Below are 19,361 nucleotides of genomic sequence, written 5' to 3' on the forward strand. Positions count from 1 at the left end.
ACTCATTACTTATTACAAGTCATTTACGATCAAACTTTGGTTTATAACATTAACTTGTCACTTAAGCCTGTTGAATTTGCTTTATACATACACAAATACTGCGTTTGATGAAGTACACTGACCACTAAAACAACTCGTGCAGGAAAGTAAAAGCATGAGAGAACCTGCAACTAGTTGACTAGGTGAAATTAAAATCAAAGCTGTCACACACTTTGGTTTGCAGAGGTAAACCAAAATTGTAACATTACAAAGAGTACTACTCATTCCAGGTACAGCATACATCCTATAATATAGAAACTAAATTCATGGACAGAAGGAAGTAAATATGCTAATCATGAGTTTTAACAGATAATGTGGCTAGTCATTAAATTTGATTCTAAAAGACAAATTAAGGGAAATTTGAGGAACGACAGAAACAGATCAGGTCTTCAAGAAAGACAAACTTTCTCGTTATACCAAATTCTAGAAAGTAATTTCAGCCCATGGTACATAATACAGAGAACAGATACCAAACAATATAACGGACAGCATTTTCTACAATGGTTTTACAATAAATCTCTATTCCCTATTTATTATTGGATACCTTACCAAACCCTTGATAAAGGGCATTACATGAAAGCATAACTGAAGAAAGAAGACATTATTGAAAAGTAGTTACTGTAACTAGGCTTATTATTAAAGTAAGACAAGTAGGTAGATGTTCAATACCCCATCTCCAATTTAGACAGTACATACTGTGTGCTTACTTTCTGCAAAGGATCTTCTCTAGGCCTACAGCATTCTGTACTAATGAAGCTGTCTTAAGAGCTAGTCAGAGAACCTAGTGCTATACAGCTTAACACCTCTTTGAATATCCTGGACTAAAAAAGAAATCTAGATATAACCCAGACAATGACAGATATAGAAAATTTTTTAATTTTCAATTTAAAGATTCATACAGAATGTAATCTGAGAGGAGAAATTTGCAGAGGAAAAAGATTGTAGTGCTCAAGGAAAAGGTTCCAGCAGTTTAAAAAAGAAAGGTTTTCCTAACCATTACAGTTGACTTGATTCAGTGCCAACACAGAAGAAAACCAGCAGTGAAAGACAGCCATAAAGTGGTCAATTAAACTTCAAATCTATCTCATTTAAAAGTTCAGATCTCAGAAATTCCCTGGTGGTTCAGTGTTTAGGACTCCGAGCTTCTACTGCCCGCCAGGGTGGGAGAACTAAGATCCCGCAGGCCACATGGTGTGGCCAAAAAATAAATAAATAAATAAATAAAGTTCATATCTCTAATCCATCAAACTGTTAATTGTGATTATCTCCAGGGAACTGTTATTAAGTAACTTTCTACTTTACTGTTTAATTGTTTGAATAAAAACAATAAAAAAGCCTTTAAGAAAATGTTCTTTGGGCAAAAACAACAATATACACTTTTTTTTTCTTTCTTTTTTATTTTTTAAAGGGAAAAGAGTTCAGGTCTTTGGAAGGACTGAGAAATCTTCATTTTCAGAAAATGGCTTCCCAGTGCTGTGGTTGAACATGACACAAATATCGTGGGCAAGTTGTGATTATAAAATTTTAGTATCTTCTTTCTGAAGGTTTATCAGTTGCTGCCAAAAATAAAGGAAGTAAGTCTGGGCCCGAGAATCCTTAGGAAGCTGTGGGGCAGGTACAAGAGCTCAGGCCTGAAAAGGCGGCAGCCCTGCCTTCCCTTTCACCAGATCCTAAGCGGCCTGGGGCCCATGATCACGTTGCGGAAAACGTCCTGAAGCACCAGATCCCCTCAAGGCCTACCCCATCATCGGGCCAAGTTAGGAGGCTCAGTAGAGACCCATAAGGTCGAGGCCGGTGCTGGGGCCGCAGCAATCATCCAGGGACTTGGAGTCGAGACCGAGGCTGGCCTAGAGCTGGCCGGGTGTCGGGGTCAGGTGGGCCCTGTCTAGGCTCACCTGCCGCCGTGCTAGGAAGGTCTCCCAGAGATACACTGTCCAGGAGAAGAGCAACACGGCCCCGAAGATACGCTTCTCGGCCGACATCTCCCACACCGCGTCCAGCGACGCCCACATCCCCATGACCACCCCGTTCCGCCGGCTCCTTCAGCGAGCACTGGTGCCACACCGACACCCGTCCCCTCAGAGCATCCCCGCAGTGTCACAGCGATATCCGTCCCTCCCGAGAGCTCCTATACCGACACCCGTCCCATCCCACGCCCTCTGCTCAGCCCGCAGTGTTACACAGACACTCTTCCCCCGGCTGACGCTCCCTAGGGCCGCCTAGTGTCTACAGGAACAGGATAAGCTCCGCCTTCCTCACTTCCGGCCCACAGTCCGAGTTCCGACCTCCGCCAGCCGTTGCTCCCCTGAGTTGTGTTGCACCGACAATCTTTCCCCTCTCCTCCACGGCGTGTTCCTGCTGAGGGTCCGGCTTCCCTCCTGGGCCTGGCAGAGCCGCGGACTCTCCGCGTTCTAGCCTCCCGAGTGGCAATTTCTTCTCTTCGTTACGGGGCTTGCCCTGGCTGGGCTGCAGCCTGCGCCGTTCTTTCCGCGGCCAGGACCACTGGTCTTCGGGCTAAGCGGGAACGGACAGAGTGGGCCGCCGCTCCGGCCCTGAGGTCGCTGGGAAGAACAGCAGAGGAGCCGGCTTCCCAGGCTCTAGAAATCATTCCTCTGAACTGGTGCTTCTCGGACTGTGGTGTATTCATCCCTGGGATACCTTAAGACTAAAGTTAAGAGCGGGACTAGGCATTATAAGTGTGTTTTGGCCTATATTGGGCTGTTCTGAATTCAGGCATACTAGAAAGTGGGTAATGAGTTTTGTTTTTATTTTGAACCCCTCGTGCAGCTTGCAGGTCTTAGTTCCCCCACCAGGGATTGAACCCGGGGCCGCGGTAGTGAAAGCCCAGAGTCCTAACCACTGGACCGCCAGGGAAGTCCCGTAGGCAACATTTTTTGTTTACTGAAATGGCAGGCAGCATTTTTTTTTTGTCCACAAAACCAAAGAATTGATTTAATATTCTAACAAAACTACAAGTATTATCATACATTAATGTGAGTAATATTTCTTGGCACCGTATCTACTAAAACAAAAAAGAAATAAAATTGAAAGTGGACCCTGCTTATCTAACAGTAAGAAATAGTCATTCAGATACATGAATTAATTGGTGGAGAAGCCCCATCTATCTCACTGAGAGATGCATTTCCAGTAGAATTTTACCTTTTATGTTTATGTGTTATCGAATTTGTAATCGTGTCAAAAGAGCAGCTACATGTTAAAGGTAATTGTAAAATTACTCAGTTCAGAAGAATTCTAATATGTAGAGCCATACAATTACAGGAAAAAAATTAAATTTTACTTTAATACATACATATTTTTATTGCAAAGATGTGATCTATAAAATGTTTTTCAAACATAAAAAGTGTTACATTTGGATAACATGGGGAAGTGGAACATAAATATAAGTTATAAAGGAACAGTGTAGAATTATCGAATGTTAAAGAGCTCATTCATGTACTTTTAAATGGGTGATGGTTATTCAATTGTTATGTAGATTCTGTTGGACACACTATGAAGAAAGATTTAACAGTTTTATCTTATATTGTCATTATTTACAATTTGCCAGAATTTACATCCATTGCAACTATTTCAATTTATGATGAAAGCTTTTAGATATCAACTTAAAAATATGAGGGGATAAACATTTTTTCAGAATGCTCACTTGGACTATCACTGCTATGTCCTCTTCAGTCTTGTCTTCTCCTGTCTGGGTCCACCCAGCCTGCTGCAGTTAGTCCAAATCCTCACAAAGCCCCTGCCACCCAAACTGTGTGGCTAAGGGCACAGGTTTAGAGTCATTGTTTACGTTCTAGTCACAGCTGCACCACATATTAACAGCTTAACCCCTCTGTGCATCACTTCCTCATCAGTAAAATGAGAATAATAGTATTTACCCCCTCACACTGTGAGGATCAAATGAGAAAAATCATATAAAACTCTTAGTCATGTGTCTGGCTCTGAATAAGTGTCCAATAAGGATTAGCTACTAGCTCACCATACTTGGGAGAATTGCACCATAGTTGATCTGTCACCATGTGTCTGAGGAGATAAGGGATCAGGAAGCTGGTATGAGGTTTCTAAAAGTCAAAACTGGAATTCACTCATTTATTCAACAAATACTGTGTGTCTGCTAAGTACCAGACAGGGTTCTAGGTGCTGGGGATATAGCAGTGACCCAAAGCCCCTTCCTTTCCTGAAACTTAACATTCTTAGTGGGCTAGGGTGGATGAGGAGTTGACAGATAAAAGCATATACGTAACAGTAAAAGCAGAGGAGGTGATAAGTGCTATGAAGAAAAAGCAGGGAAAGAGGGATGTAGTGTGTTGGCAGGGGTGCTGTAAGATGGTCAAGGAAGACCTCTCAGGTTGTTACTCAAAGACTGGGTCACCTCTTGGTGGGTATCAAGCCAAAACACACAACCAATGGGAATTCCCTGGCGGTCCAGTTGTTAGGACTCCATGCTTTCACTGCCGAGGGCCTGGGTTCAGTCCCTAGTCGGGGAACTAAGATATTGCAAGCCGCATGGCACAGCCAAAAAACAAAAACAAAAGACACAACCTAGCCAAAGAGTGGGAGAAGGAAGGATTTACTACTTGCAGTAAGTAAGGAGAACACCAAGGATCTTTCCCAAAGCAGCGTCTCCCCGAACAGCAAAATTGGGGAAGTTTAAGCATATTCGTGAAGGAGCTTGAGCAGAGGAGAATTCAGCATAGAATTGGGGCAAAGGTTGCCAGAGCCCAAGCTCTAGTTGACTGAAGTCATGAGGATCAGAAAAGGTCAACATCATCATTCCTTTGGTTCCACCCAGTTTGGGATCTTTGCATGTAGTTACCATCCTTCACCTGGGGGGGACTTAAGTTCCTGAAGAACAGCTCAAAGATATGTACCAGATTGTTACAGGAATCTGTTTTAGCACTGAACTATTGTTTCTTTTCTTTCTTTCTTTCTTTTCTTTCTTTTTTTTTTTTTTTTACTGGTGTATAGTTGTTTTACAATGTTGTATTAGTTTCTACTGGACAGCAAAGTGGAGTTCCCTGTGCTATACAGCAGGTTCTCATTAATTATCTGTTTTATACATATTAGTGTGTATACGTCAATCCCAATCTCCCAATTCATCCCACCTCTCTTTTCCCCCTTGGTGTCCATACGTTTGTTCTCTACGTCTGTGTCTCTATTTCTGCCTTGCAAACCAGTCCATCTGTACCATTTTTCTAGATTCCACAAATATGCGTTAATATACGATATTTTGAACTATTGTTTCTTGACTTTTTGTTCCCTTAAACTCATTAATTACTGAGACCTGTTCAAGGGCAAGCCTTGTGGCCAGGCTTAGATCACAAAATGGCATAGGCCTAAAATGGCTTCTCTTATATCAAGAAAGCCATGCCTGGTTCTTTTTCTCTGGGGACCCCTACCCTATCTGCTTACAAGGTTAGCTGACATTTGAGTACAGACCCAAAGAAAGTAAGAGAAGAAGCCAAGGCGTGTGGGTCTGGGAGAAGTGTGCCATGCACGGCGAACAGCAAGAGCAAAGGCCCTGAGGTGTGACAATGCTTAGCATATTTGAGGAGCAGTAAGAGAGTGGGGAAAGAGTGGAAAAAATAAGAAGGAGGGGTATGCAAATCATGCCGTAATGCAAAGTCTTTTAGTTAAGAACTTGACCTTTACTCAGAGGGAAATAATAAGCCATTGAAAGGTTTTGAACAGAGAAATAAAATGATCTTTTCAGCTACTCTGTAGAGAATAAATTGAAAGGGGACACAGATGGAAGCAGGGAGTCCAGTTAGGAGGCCAATTCATAAATGCAGGTGAGACATGCTGGTGGCCTGGACTAGGGTGGTAGGGGTAGAGGGAGAAGGGAATCATGGAAAGTAATAACTTGTTCCCCTTTGCAGAAAGATAGTGTTAATAGATGGGCTGGTCCGTGTGGAGACTGACATGGGAGCCTCCAAACAGGCTATTGTCAGGGTTTTGCCAAAGAAGAGGATACGGATGCTCCTCCCTAGAGTGTGGCCACTGGTGTAAGGTAGTTCATCTACCCCATCTAACCTGAATGATAAAATGGCTCTCAAACCCTTTTCCTATTTTGCCTTGATTCTCTGTTTGCCAAGCATCCAAGATCTCTTAATTGATGCCTTGGACATAAGTGATCTGATCGCAAGAAAAGAATGACCCCCCCACTAGGAATGAATACTTGGTATCAATCTCTTATGATTGTGGTGAGAATCATTTATCTTTTCTGGGGAACTGAGGGCCAGGAACAAGGTGACCCCAAAACTGTGTAACTCAGATTGGGACTTGAACCCACGGTCTTTTAACTGAGATCACACCTGGTCTCAGGACTTAATGAAGCTCAGGTTCTTGATGTCTCATCACAGAAAGAATTCAGTGAGAGACAAAGTGATAGGTAAGAAGTGGATTTATTTAGGGAGAAACACGCTCCACAGACAGTGTGGGCCATCTCAGAAGGTGAGAGTGGCCCCAGGGTATGGGGTTGTCAGTTGTTATAGGGTGGGTGATTTCGTAGGCTAACGAGTGGGAGGAGTATTCCAGCTATTTTGGGGAAGGGGTGGGGATTTCCAGGAATTGGGCCACTGCCCACTTTTTTTTTTTAATTTAATTTTTTTATACAGCAGGTTCTTATTAGTCATCATTTTATACACATCAGTGTATACATGTCAATCCCAATCTCCCAATTCATCACACCACCACCACCCACCCACACCAGTTTCCCCCCTTGGTGTCCATACGTTTGTTCTCTACATCTGTGTCTCTATTTCTGCCCTGCAAACCGGTTCATCTGTACAATTTTTCTAGGTTCCACATCTATGCGTTAACATACAATATTTGTTTTTCTCTTTCTGACTTACTTCACTCTGTATGACAGTCTCTAGATCCATCCACGTCTCAACAAATGACCCAATTTCGTTCCTTTTTATGCTGAGTAATATTCCATTGTATATACGTACCACATCTTCTTTATCCATTCGTCTGTCGATGGGCATTTAGGTTGCTTCCATGACCTGGCTATTGTAAATAGTGCTGCAATGAACATTGGGGTGCATGTGTTTTTGAATTATGGTTTTCTCTGTGAATTCCAGTAGTGGAATTGCTGGGTCATGTGGTAATTCTATTTTTAGTTTTTTAAGGAACCTCCATACTGTTCTCCATAGTGGCTGTATCAATTTACATTCTCACCAACAATGCAAGAGGGTTCCCTTTTCTCCACACCCTCTCCAGCTTTTGTTGTTTGTAGATTTTCTGATGATGCCCATTCTAACTGGTGTGAGGCGATACCTCATTGTAGTTTCTTTTTTTAATTAATTAATTAATTAATTAATTTTTATTTTTGGCTGCGTTGGGTCTTCGTTGCTGCATGCAGGCTTTCTCTGGTTGTGGTGAGCAGGGCCTACTTTGTTGAGGTGTGCGGGCTTCTTATTGCGGTGGCTTCTCTTGTTGTGGAGCACTTTTTGACCTTTATGGTTGGCCTTGGAACGGTCACGGTGCCTCTGGCTGTGTCATTTAGCACGCTGTATTACAATGAGTGTATACTGAGGCTCAAGGTCTAGTGGAAGTCGACTCGTCCGCCATCTTGGACCTATCTGTTTCTAATCAGTTTATGTCGTGTCCTTGGGCTATGTCATTCTTTTAAAGGTTGTGCCCTGCCCCCTTCCCTACTGTTTCAACCCCATCAGTTTCTTTTGCATCTAGCTCATTCTATCCCCTGTCTCCCACACAGACTACCAAATCTATGTTACTCCCCTGTTTAAAAACCTTCACTGGGCCATTCCCAACAGTATGGCATGAACTTTAAGGCCCTTCATTACCTGACATCACTCTACTCTTCTAGACCTTCTTCTGACACTTTCCTTTGATATACCCCAGAGTGGTAACCAAGACAAGAAGACTGGAACTATGCACGAAGACACTGAAATTTAGCACAAAAAATTGAGACACTGACTTTAAAAGATTGCATGGCACTCCTTCAGCAGCACAGTTCAAAACCTTCCCACCTACACCGTCAGATAATGCACATTGTTGATAACTCCCGTCTGTTCTGTTCCCATCAGAAATTAAAGCTGATCTGAGGATGAGGTTAGTGTGTCCTTCCCTGAAGCCAAAGTCCTTCATTTGTCGCTCTGGAAATAGGCAGTTCTCAGTCACCCTGAAACTCTCCTTGCCCTCCAAGTAAGCCATCCTCTTTCTCACATGGCTCTGTGGTAAGCCCACCAGCAGGAATACTTTCCATTTCAGTGTCTGCCTGTGTAACCCCTTATGGGACAACTCAGTGTCACCTCCTCTGCCAAGGCTTTCCTGGCCCCGCCCTGTATTCACCAGCCTGTTTTTGCACTACACAGTGAAGTCTCATCTTTATTCAGGAGTTGCATTCTAACTCCCATGCACTGGACAAAAATTATGACCAGAATTACCTGCAGAAATCCCTTAGGAAGATGTCACTTGTCATGCCAAAACCTTGGTTCTCTGTACACCGATGCCAAACAGAAATACAGAGACAGAGTTATGGAGGAGAAAGAAAGAGTGGCTTTATTTCTTTGCCAGGCAGAGAGGGAACACCGCAGGCTAGTGCCTCAAGAACTGTGCCCCCCTCGTCCGGGGTAGTGGTCAGAGGTATGTGATAAGGATCTAGGCAGCGACAGTCTTACATTCTTCTTTCTTCAGCAAAATTGCAAAAGGGTGGGGCTGCTGACAGGATTAGGGTGTGTGCAGGGTCTCTGGTGGTCTCCTAATCTTGATGAGCTTCTCTGGTCCCTTTAATCCTGCCTCAGGTGGTTTCCTGGCTGCTCCTCCCTAGATGAGCAACTGTTCAGATCTGCCCTTTGGCACTCAGGGAAGGTCATGGAGGCTGGAGTCCTGCCTACAAGAAATGGGGGACAAAAACCCCTCCATGCCCGGGAACCCCACAGGGCCCTGCTTGGCATCACTTGGGAGACTGCTGTGTTGTGTCCTGTGGAACAAGGCAGCCAGTTTTCCTCCAGCATGGCAATAAACCACTGTTTATAAAGTATTTCATTTAGGTGTCAGATGGTTACAAAGTGTTTCAATGACTGTAATCACATTTACTGTGGCAAAATGCGCACACTATAAGGCTTGTGGAATCTGAGACCCACTGAGACAACCATCTACCACCATCTCCCCAGTACACCATCTTTCTCAGCAGGGGACACACTCATTGAGTGGAATGGCAGGTAGGTGCCTCCTTCCCTTCTTCCCTCCCTGCTAAGCTAGGATTCACATGAGGAGAATTCACCTAAGCTAAGATATGACCCTTGTTCTGTATTATCTTTTTTTTTTTTTTTGGCCGCACGGCTTGCGGGATCTTAATTCCCTGACCAGGGATTGAACCCACGACCTCGGCAGTGAAAGCGCGGGGTCCTAACCACTGGACCGCCAAGGAATTCCCTGTATTATTTTTATAATTCCTTGTTCTGAAATGACCTGTCCAACCAACCAAACTGAGTGCTCCAGAAGCACTCAGAACAGATTCCCAAGGATGATCACAATGCTTTCTTAGCACAGAATAAGAATTAGTAAAAGTTGGATAAAATCAAACAATCTCCTTTATGTCCAGCCCCACCCTTGCCCACCTCTGAATAATTAATGCAGGGAGACTCCAGGCCACATATTTATCTTTAGGCCAAAAACCAGCACAAGAGCCAGCCTCCCTCTCTATAGGACAGTCCACAGCATCACCCTTAACAGCACTTTCTTGCTGTTTTTATTATATCGAATCCAACCTCTTCAGCATGGAGCTCAAGGCCACCTCCCTGACCACTCTCCCTTCTGTTCCCACTCCCATGATTCCTTTTCTATATGGCTGCTTAGGGTCTCCAGCCTGCCAAGCGGGCACCACAATCTCAGACATTTTTAACCACCACAATCCCCCACGTAACCCCACCACACACACAAGTGGAAGCTGGGCCCTGCTGAATAGAGAGCCAGTCCTGGCTGGGTAATTTCAATATAGTTATCCGTCTTTATTGATACACCACTGCACACATGAGGGAAACAGTGCTTTTCTAGAAAAGATTGGAGTCCATCACATTTCAGATGCGGATGTAAACCCTGATGTAAGCAAGGGACTCTGGCAGTCAGAGCAGCTGCAGCTGCGCTCAGAGGAGCAATCCCTCTTTGTGGCAGGTTTTTGGGAAATGATCATCCTTTCCAGGTCCTTCATTTTGTTTTCCACTGTCTGAAGTTTTTCCAGAATTTTCTCTTGCAGACCCAAAGATAGGAAGATATTATTGTCTTGAAATGGGAGACCATTCCCTTCTGGGTTGACCAGCAAAGCCTGAAAAAAATCTGAGCCTTTCTTGTAAAGTGTGTAGAGTGTGATTGCAAACAACAATATTTTCTAAAATAAAACAACAGAAGTTGAACGTTACTTGTTTATAAATGTGAAATGCCACAGTTTACTGTAGATGCAAAAACAAAAGATGACTCTAAAAGTAATTATAATCCCTCATTCCTATGCCAAGGCTTCTGTCTAACAAAACATCTTCACACCTATTTTGTCTTTTGATCTTTATCACAAAATGGAGTGGTAGGCAGGTCAGGGATTATTATAATTAATATAATTAAAAAAATAATAGTAGATACTGTTTGCTGAAAGTCTGCCTCATGCAAGGCTCTGTGCTAGGAGTTTCCTTCCCTATGCAGGACCTATTTATGTAGAAAAAAACAGAGCTGGATAACCATTTAGATGCCTTCCAGTTCGGACTCTGTCATTGTCCAAGGTCATATATTTGGAAATGGTAGAGCCAGGACTGGAATCCAGGAATTCTGATTTCCATATATTCCATATAATTCTGATTTCCATATATTCCTGAATTTTCAGTTCAGACCAGTGTTTCAGTGGTCTGAAAGACTGGATTTCCTGGTCATAGAAAAAAATTTTTTTTAATGTGCTAGGACAGAGTCCTGGTAGGAAAAGAGAAAAAATCAACTTTTTTCCTTATAATAACTAGCACTGCTTACTGAGTACTACTGTGTGCTAAGCTTTATACATACAAGATCTTCTTTAATCCTCACCAAAACCCTGAGGGAGGCACTGTTAGCAAACCGATTTCACAGATAAGGAAACTGGGGTTTACAGGCTAAGTGACTGCTCTCACATCACACAGCAAGTGATAGAATGAAGAAGCCCCCGCAGTCTGACTCCAGAGCTTATTAACCACTCTGTTATACTACCTCTTTTTGGCTGAGGTGTCTGGAGGGCTGCGAATTCATCTTTCTGATTGAATTAAACAATAACCAAACAAGAGCAGAACCCAGAAGTACAGATAAGAGTTTGGTGTTTTGCCTTCTATTCTTCTATATTCTAATTGAAATACATGTACATGAATATGTAGACACACAAATCCCTGTTGGGGATTTAGGTCAGTTGGACTATATTAAATGAGATTTTTGGAGAAGAATTTAATTTAGAATCCTAAAAATTGGGTTCAAATCTCAGCTTTTACAATCTATGTCACCTTGGGTCAGTGATAACCAAGTTCGCTCACCTACAAAATGGAGATAATAATCCCTGCCCTGCCTACCATGCAAGGTTTTGAGAGATTAAGAGAATGCATGTGACTGATTTCTCAACAGTAGTGACATGAAAATAAGTGAGCGCTACAAAATAATCCAGTAATAACTTATCTCAGCATTTACCAAGTAAACCAGTCACCCTTTAACAAAGCCCTCTTTAAGTCCCGTCTCCTTAAATTTAGGCTGAACCTCAGTGCACCTCAGTTTCCTAGTTCGTCATATGAAAATAACCTCTATTTCATGGAACTGTTGGGATTCTCAAAGCATTTTAACTATATTGTCAATATAGCTATAATTGGTAATTAAACAGAGGTATGCTTGTAAAATCCTAAATGTTTTTCATAATCCCAGCCAATTGTACTCCTACTCCCCAAAAGAGCCCCTGTATATTCATTGTGATGACTAAATAAATATACACGCTTCCTCATCAGTTACAGAGCAAAGGCACAGTAAGAACAGAAAGGCGAAACCCAAGATCCCAGTTATACTTGCAGTGCTATTCTATAAGAGGTACTCCATATGGTGTCTGGCACACAGTTAGACACTCAAAGATGAATACAAATATATGATCAAATAAATTTGGAGGTCAGGCTGCCTTCTCAGATTATGAACTTCTTTAATGTGTTTTATCATAAGACAAGCCAAAGATCATTGTGAGAAAGACCATTTTTATGCCAAAAACATAACTGATGGAAGTTTTTAAGGATAACGTAGTTTCAACCAACTTCAGAGACAAAGGTTCACTCTGGTTTATATGCATGGTCTTAAAACTGGGTGGCAGCAATATGGGAGGGAACTGACCAAATTTCAATGTAAAACTATTTAAATTTCTCTGTAACGAAAGAGTATAACCTGAATTGACTGAACACTTCGTTTCCATAAGGCATATACTCCTATTCCCAACAAAATCAAAAAGGAAATCTCCAGGATAACTTCTACAGCCGGAGCAAGATTATCTAGTAGCCCCAAACTTGTTTGCTGAGACACACTAGTCTCTCCCAGAAAAGTTGCTTGTAGATAATTCCATATCGAGCTCAGAGAGATGATGTCCCAGATAGAAGACAAAGGTGACATTTTAACATAACAGCAGCTCCAGGAACTGCATGTGCACAGGCTTTAGGAACCTAGATACGAGTTAGGAAGAGTTGTCTGGGAGTCCAGTTCTGAAGCCATTGTGAGCTGTGCTTTGTGATATCACTGTTCTGAAGCTCAGCTTGTTTCCCACTCACCCACTGAACCTTCTCACTCAAAACCAAGCAGACAGTGGTCTGAATTTTCAGTTCAGTCATAGCACTCTCTCTAATCTTCGGCAAGTCCTAGCTCTAACACAGCACTGTCCAACAGAACTTTCTGCAATGATGGAAATGTTCTATATTTGCTCTGTCCAACATGGAAGCCACTAGTCACTTGAAAAGTGGACAGTGTGGCTGAGGAACTGAATTTTACATTTTATTAAATGTAAATTTAAGTAGCCACATGTGGCTAGTGGCTACCCTCTTAAACAGTGTATAGAACATTTCCAATAATCCGTGGGACGGAGAGCAATTATTTTCACATTTCAACTGAGAAAACTGAGGTTAAGTGGAGAGGAGAGGAGACAGGATTTAAAAAGGGCTTTCCTAAAGAGCGAGTAGTTTACTTGGTAAATGTGGAGGGAGGTTCTTACTGGATCATTTTGTAGCATTTCCTTTTTCATATGTCACTACTGCTTAGAAATCGTGATCTTTGGAAAAGCTTTTGACATATTTGAGCCTCATTTTGCTCATCTGTTTACATCTCCTTCATAAGATTTACATTAGGAACAAATGGTATCATTTCCTAAGCACTTTGTAAACAGTAGCATGCTGTACCATAACCTATATGCCATGTTATCAAGTCCATTATTTACTGACTAGTACCTATCTACTCAACAAGGAGGTAGGGAAGTATAAAATATAAGGTCTGTTCCCAAAAATCTTACATGAAAAAAAGGTAGTTCACACACAAGCGTATAATATAAATTGTGAGATCATTTACCAAGACAGCAAGAATCCAAAAGAGGGTTTGCACCAAGAGGAGGGGAGGGGCATGGTAAGTAAGGAGAGAAAGGGTCAGTTATGACAACTTTTAGAAAAATATTGTCTGATGCTATTCTGATTTGTTCATCTGGTTGACTGAAAGAAAGAAGATGAATAGGGAAGCCTGGTGGAGAAAGAATAACTGTTTTGTTCTTGCAGGAATCAGAGGTATGGCAAGTTGCTTGAGGTGTCAGGGACACATCCAGGAAGCGGAGTCTAGAATGTTGTTGGATATATAGTACCATGTCAGGGCAAAATGACCTACTGATTTAGGAGCGACTGCTAATGATGTTAAACCCATAGTCTGCTAGTGACTGACCACAACCAGAATCTTTTCTAGAAAGGAATACAAATTACTCAGATAAGACTTGGGATTTTACTATAACAAGTTAAACATATGTCAGAAACCATTAAAGAATGATAACCAAAAACTTTTTGGAGAAAAATATGGTTGTGACAACCGAATCATTACCCAAGACTTCCTATACTAGATGAGATCCCCCTGTTACATGGCACCTTAGACTTTACTTTCAAAGCACTTAACACGATTAAGGTTATTTGTGCAATTTTGGGTTTAATATATCTTCCCTGACTATTGTAAACTCAAGGAAGACAGGGACCAAGGTTGTCCATTTTATTGACTACTGTATCCCTAGTGCTTGGTACTTAGCAGGCATTCAAATATTTTTAAGTAAATACAAAGTCTCCTAGAAGAATTCCAAATATCCTTATAGCCTAAACTGTTCAATCATCAAGTGTCCATTACCATATTTGTATACTCATTTCTATAGAAGCTTTATAGAGTAGCTGTTAAGAGGATAGGCCTTTGGGAGTATAATGGATCTGGGTTCAAATTTAGGCTGTACTATTCACTAACTTTGTTACCTTGGGCAGGTTACTTAACTTGAGGCTCAATATCTTCATTGGTAAAGTGAGAGTAATTCCTACCTTGTAGGGCTACTGTAATGAGAACTCGATAATTTGTGTAAAAGAGGGCAACTATTATTTATAGTGATGTTTATGACCAAATGCAAGGTATTGTGGATCTCAATAGTATAAAGTTCCTCAAAGAGAATCTAGTCTGAAAACCCATTTATTGTTTGACTCGCCTCTCGGACACCAGAACACCTCCAGTGATGAATTTATCACCATGCGAGGCATCTCAGCCCACCTTTAGTGTCATCCATCCATCCATCCCTCAGTCACTTCCACATTGTGCCCTATTAGGACTTCTTGACTTACACTGCAACTTATGATTTATGCAGTGCCTACTTTCAAAGCTTCACTAGGTTCTTCATTGTCCTTCAAACAAAATCCAAAATCCAGACCATAGTGACAGGCACTAAAATACCTGGTTCCTGCTGACCTATCCAATCTTCTCTCCTACCCCTTTCCCTTTTATTCTCTTAACTCTATAGCTCTACAAGATTTGTCAATGTCACTAACACACCAAGCTGTTGTACCACAAAGCCTTGGCACATAATTGGATTATCCTAACTCCTATTATTTCTTTAGGTTTAAACATTGCTTCCTTTAAGGAAGATTTTCCTGTCCTCTTTTTTGGTTCCCTCAGTCAGGGCATCTTTTGTAGCACTTTTACTTAACTAATTTTTTGTAGTGTTTTGTTTAATGTCTGTCTTCCTGACTAGACTCTAATCTCCAGGATGCAGGAAACTTACCCTGTCATGTTCAATGTTCTCCCCAGAAGCTGGCAGAAGGTGTGTGCTTAGTAAATATCTGGCTATAGCTTTCCTATTGCCTCTTGTCTTCTCTTTTCCAGGCTAAACCTGCCAAATACAGGTTGACAGGGTTTTAAATCTCCTGACTATCCCAGTTACTTCCTCAGAGAGGTTCAGGCCTCCAAATGCAGGCCATCACAGACTATATTTCTGCAAGTGTAGACAAAGCAGGGCTGCTAGCACAGTGGGCCACTCTTTGCAGACTCAGCTGTACATAATAGGAGGTTGTGTCCCGAATCAGGAGTATAAAGCCGCGAGGCCTCACAGTCTACCACGGGGGTGAAGAGGGGACACCAAGCAACTTTTCTGATTTTCAGAAGTTTCTTTCCGAAAGAAAAACTGACTTTTCCATACGTCACACGATATTCACAGAAACAATAGTTTCTCCTTTCCACCTCTTTCTCAAATGAGTAACTGTCAACACTGGACATATGACTGGAGTTGGATCTGCATGACCTGGCTTTTACCTATGCTTCAAACTTTATTTCCCACTACTCACTTTCACAAAAAATACAGCTTAATTACAGAACTGTGGTATTTGTGGTACTTTAAATACCACCTGCCACTTTCCATCTTTCTTCTTTCACATTAAGTTCCCCTCCCTGACAATTTTCCAGTCAGATGAGATTGGAAACTGGGCTCCACCTCTTCCTAGCTTTATCAGCTAGGCAAGACACTTCATCCCTCTCTTAAGTTTTTATCTGTCAAATAAGAATACTAACAGTACTGACTTCATGGAGTTATGAAAATTCAACAAGGTAATTTTATGTAAAGTGCTAAAAAAAAAAGTGTAATTATCCTGCATTCTCACAGCACTTCCCACTTCGTATTCTGGGCCACTGCTTCTAGAACTTTTCTGTGCCTATAAATCATCTGGAGATCTTACTGAAATGCAGATTTTGGACCAGGAGGTCTGGACTTGACATTCTACATTTTGAACAAGCTCCTAGGTGATGCCCATGCTGCTGATCTGTGACCACACTTTGATTAAAATGTTTAAGCTACCCCGGCTCTCACATTAAAGCTCCATGATGGCAGATCCTGTAACAAATCTGCTTTGTTATTTTTATCTCCCAAAACATCTGGAATTATCTTTAAATATTTGGCTAATGACTAACTCTGTTCTCCAGTGACTGTCCTTCACAGTGCAGGTCAAAAGTAGGTAAGCTGGGACAGGCTTCCCTGGTGGCGCAGTGGTTGAGAATCTGCCTGCTAATGCAGGGGACACGGGTTTGAGCCCTGGTCTGGGAGGATCCCACATGCCGTGGAGCAACTAGGCCTGTGAGTCACAACTACTGAGCCTGCGCGTCTGGAGCCTGTGCTCCGCAACAAGAGAGGCTGCGATAGTGAGATGAGAGGCCCACGCACCGCGATGAAGAGTGGCCCCCGCTTGCTACAACTAGAGAAAGCCCTTGCACAGAAACGAAGACCCAACACAGCAAAAATAAATTAATTAATTAATAAACTCCTACCCCCAACATCTTCTTTAAAAAAAAAAAAAAAAGTAGGTAACCTGGGACCAAGAGGATAGGTTAGGGATGAAATCCCTAGGAAGGCTAATCACTAATGACTTGGTCTCTTTCACACATATGCTCATGAACATGGGGAAACATGGAAGCAAGAGAATTCTGGGTAAAATTCAAGAATCAAAGTGTCTGGCATTCTCGACTTCCACATATCATTTTAGGGGGCACAAACTCAGTGCTTCCAGGTCTGTGTCAGGGGTTGGGGACAAACCCCAAAGAGACATCAAGTAAAAATGACAGTACTAAAAACTTCAAAAATAGCCCTCTGATCTTCTGTATTATCATATAATCACACATGCTGGTTTTTAACAGAACATTGTCTTCAATAAAGATCAGATGAAGCAAGCCACTACAACTGGAACAGAAAATGATCTTAGCGTCACCTTAAAGCAAACCTTCAACTGGGTTCTGAAAATTAGGGTTTGGTTCCACTGCAAATGGACTCACTTGGTCCTTCCAGGAGGTAGGAGTTAGAGGTGGTTGAATGGATATAGTTGAGTGTATTTTATTTTGGCCGAACTGGGCGGCATGTGGGATCTTAGTTCCCTGACCAGGGATCGAAACTGCCCCCTGCAGTGGGAGTGCAGAGCCCTACCCACTGGACGACCAGGGAATTCCCCTTTATTTTTATTTATTTATTTTAAAAATTTATTTTATTTTTGGCTGCGTTGAGTCTTCATTGCTGCGTGCAGGCTTTCTGTAGTTGCAGCGAGCCGAGGCTACTCTTCGTTGCAGTGCACGGGCTTCTCGTTGTGGAGCATGGGCTCCAGGTATGCAGGCTTCAGTAGTTGTGCTGCATGGGCTCAGTAGTTGTGGCTCGCAGGCTCTAGGGCGCAGGCTCTGTAGTTGTGGCTCACTGGCTTAGTTGCTCCGCGGCATGTGGGATCTTCCTGGACCAGGGCTCGAACCCATGTCCCCTGAACTGGCAGGCAGATTCTTAACCATTGTGCCACCAGGGAAGCCCTCCCCTTTATTTTTAAATTTTTACAATTTTTTTTTTTTGGCTGGACATAGTTGAGTCTTAAACAAATTAGCAGCTTTCTCTTGGTCTGATCTAAAAATCTCTAGTATTAGGAATTTTTTAAATGAGGCCACTGGTTATTTCTCATGCTCAGATCACAGATAAGGACCTTTCAAAATCATCACCTACACCGCCTCACTTCGTAAGTGAGGAAACTGAAGCCCACAGAAGAAATTAGCCAAAGATCCCAAAGGAGTCAGGAGTGACCTCAACCTCTAAGATATTCTATTCTGTCACTTTTTCTTTCAACAGAATCTTGTTTGAGAATCCTGTTACCTACTACGACCTGAGCCAAGAAATGACTTGGGCTTGGGGGGTGCTTTAGACTCTTAGGGTGAGGAGGTGGCAGAATGAAATCCCTGAAGAGCTGATAAAACAAGCTTTAAGGGTTAGAGAAAAGATCTTAAAATCTTAACCAGAGGCATAAGAAACGGATATTAGGAGTATGAGTCGTTCCATTGCTAGCTAATGAAAGTGGCTGCAAACTTTAAAAGGAACAGAGAATAAAGCTGCTGTATTTATAAGAATACCTTCCATCCTCTTCCCCCAAATCCATTTCTTCCTTTCGTAGTCCCACCTCAATTGGTTGTATCACTACTGAACCTTAAGTTTTCCTCAAAACGTTTTCTTCACCCTCCAACATCCAATAATCCTCTTGAATTTTTCAATTTCGTCTACTCATCCCTCTGCTGCAGTTGTCAGTACAGACTCTCACCAAGTTTGCCTCAATTACTTCAACAATCTTAATATCTACTGTTTCCATTCTCAGCCCCTCAAATCACACTCATTTCAAGTGATCTACAGATTATTAACATGAATGTTTTGTTTAAAATTCTTCAAAGGCTCTCAGCTGCCTATGGACTCAAGTCCAAAGTCCTTAGTGTTCATGGTTTGGTTCCTGCCTATCTCTACAATAATCTCATCCGCTCCAGTGCTCCCCTTTTACTGACAGCCTATCAAATTATTTGTAGTTGCCTGGAAACATGACTTTACATCTCTGAATTTGCTGTGCCCTTCACATTATGTTTGGCATACGCTCTCCTTTCTACCTGGACAACTCCTGGACATCCTCTTCTGGGAGCTATCTTGACTCCCAGAGTTAATTATCCTATCTCGGAATTTTCTTTCCACAAAAATTTTAAGACAATAGTCATTCAAAAGGAAGCTTCATCTGAATGGTTTGGTTAATAAGAAACAAAAAACTACTGGGGTAAAATATAAGTGCACATTCCAGAAAATATAAGTGCAATTCCAATTTATGTGTGGCATGAAAACTCATTATCACTAAACAAAAAATGGGTGAAAAATTGTAATTTATTGAAACTCAACTCAAAAAATATAAGATGCTGTAGTGTACAATATATTACACAGAGCACCCTCAGGTGCACATTCAAGTCAAGTAAGAACATATCCCTTTCCCTAGCCCTCC

The 19,361-nt window shown here is 42.0% G+C and overlaps 2 protein-coding genes across 4 annotated transcripts in view; both read right to left on the reverse strand.

Annotated features, from left to right (window-relative positions):
- ZMPSTE24 (zinc metallopeptidase STE24) overlaps positions 1 to 2,109 on the reverse strand; it is a 48,963-nt gene extending 46,854 nt beyond the window's left edge. For 2 of the 3 annotated variants that reach the window (XM_019938047.3, XM_073791505.1), the window contains exon 1: positions 1,935 to 2,109. In XM_019938047.3, coding sequence (XP_019793606.1) covers positions 1,935 to 2,057 — 123 coding nt within the window. In that variant the 5' untranslated portion in view covers positions 2,058 to 2,109. The remainder of the gene's footprint in view (positions 1 to 1,934) is intronic. The other variant, XM_004316605.4, reaches the window with a different exon arrangement.
- A 1,216-nt stretch (positions 2,110 to 3,325) lies between these two features.
- On the reverse strand, positions 3,326 to 19,356 carry TMCO2 (transmembrane and coiled-coil domains 2). Its single transcript, XM_004316604.4, has 2 exons — positions 12,442 to 19,356; positions 3,326 to 10,411 (listed from the first exon to the last, which is right to left on the reverse strand). Exons 1-2 carry the CDS (start codon positions 12,661 to 12,663, stop codon positions 10,097 to 10,099), a joined length of 537 nt encoding a protein of 178 aa, XP_004316652.3. The 5' UTR covers positions 12,664 to 19,356; the 3' UTR covers positions 3,326 to 10,096.
- Between the last annotated feature and the right edge of the window lie 5 nt (positions 19,357 to 19,361).

This window comes from Tursiops truncatus, chromosome 1 (genome assembly GCF_011762595.2).
Source record: "Tursiops truncatus isolate mTurTru1 chromosome 1, mTurTru1.mat.Y, whole genome shotgun sequence".
NCBI lineage: Eukaryota > Metazoa > Chordata > Mammalia > Artiodactyla > Delphinidae > Tursiops > Tursiops truncatus.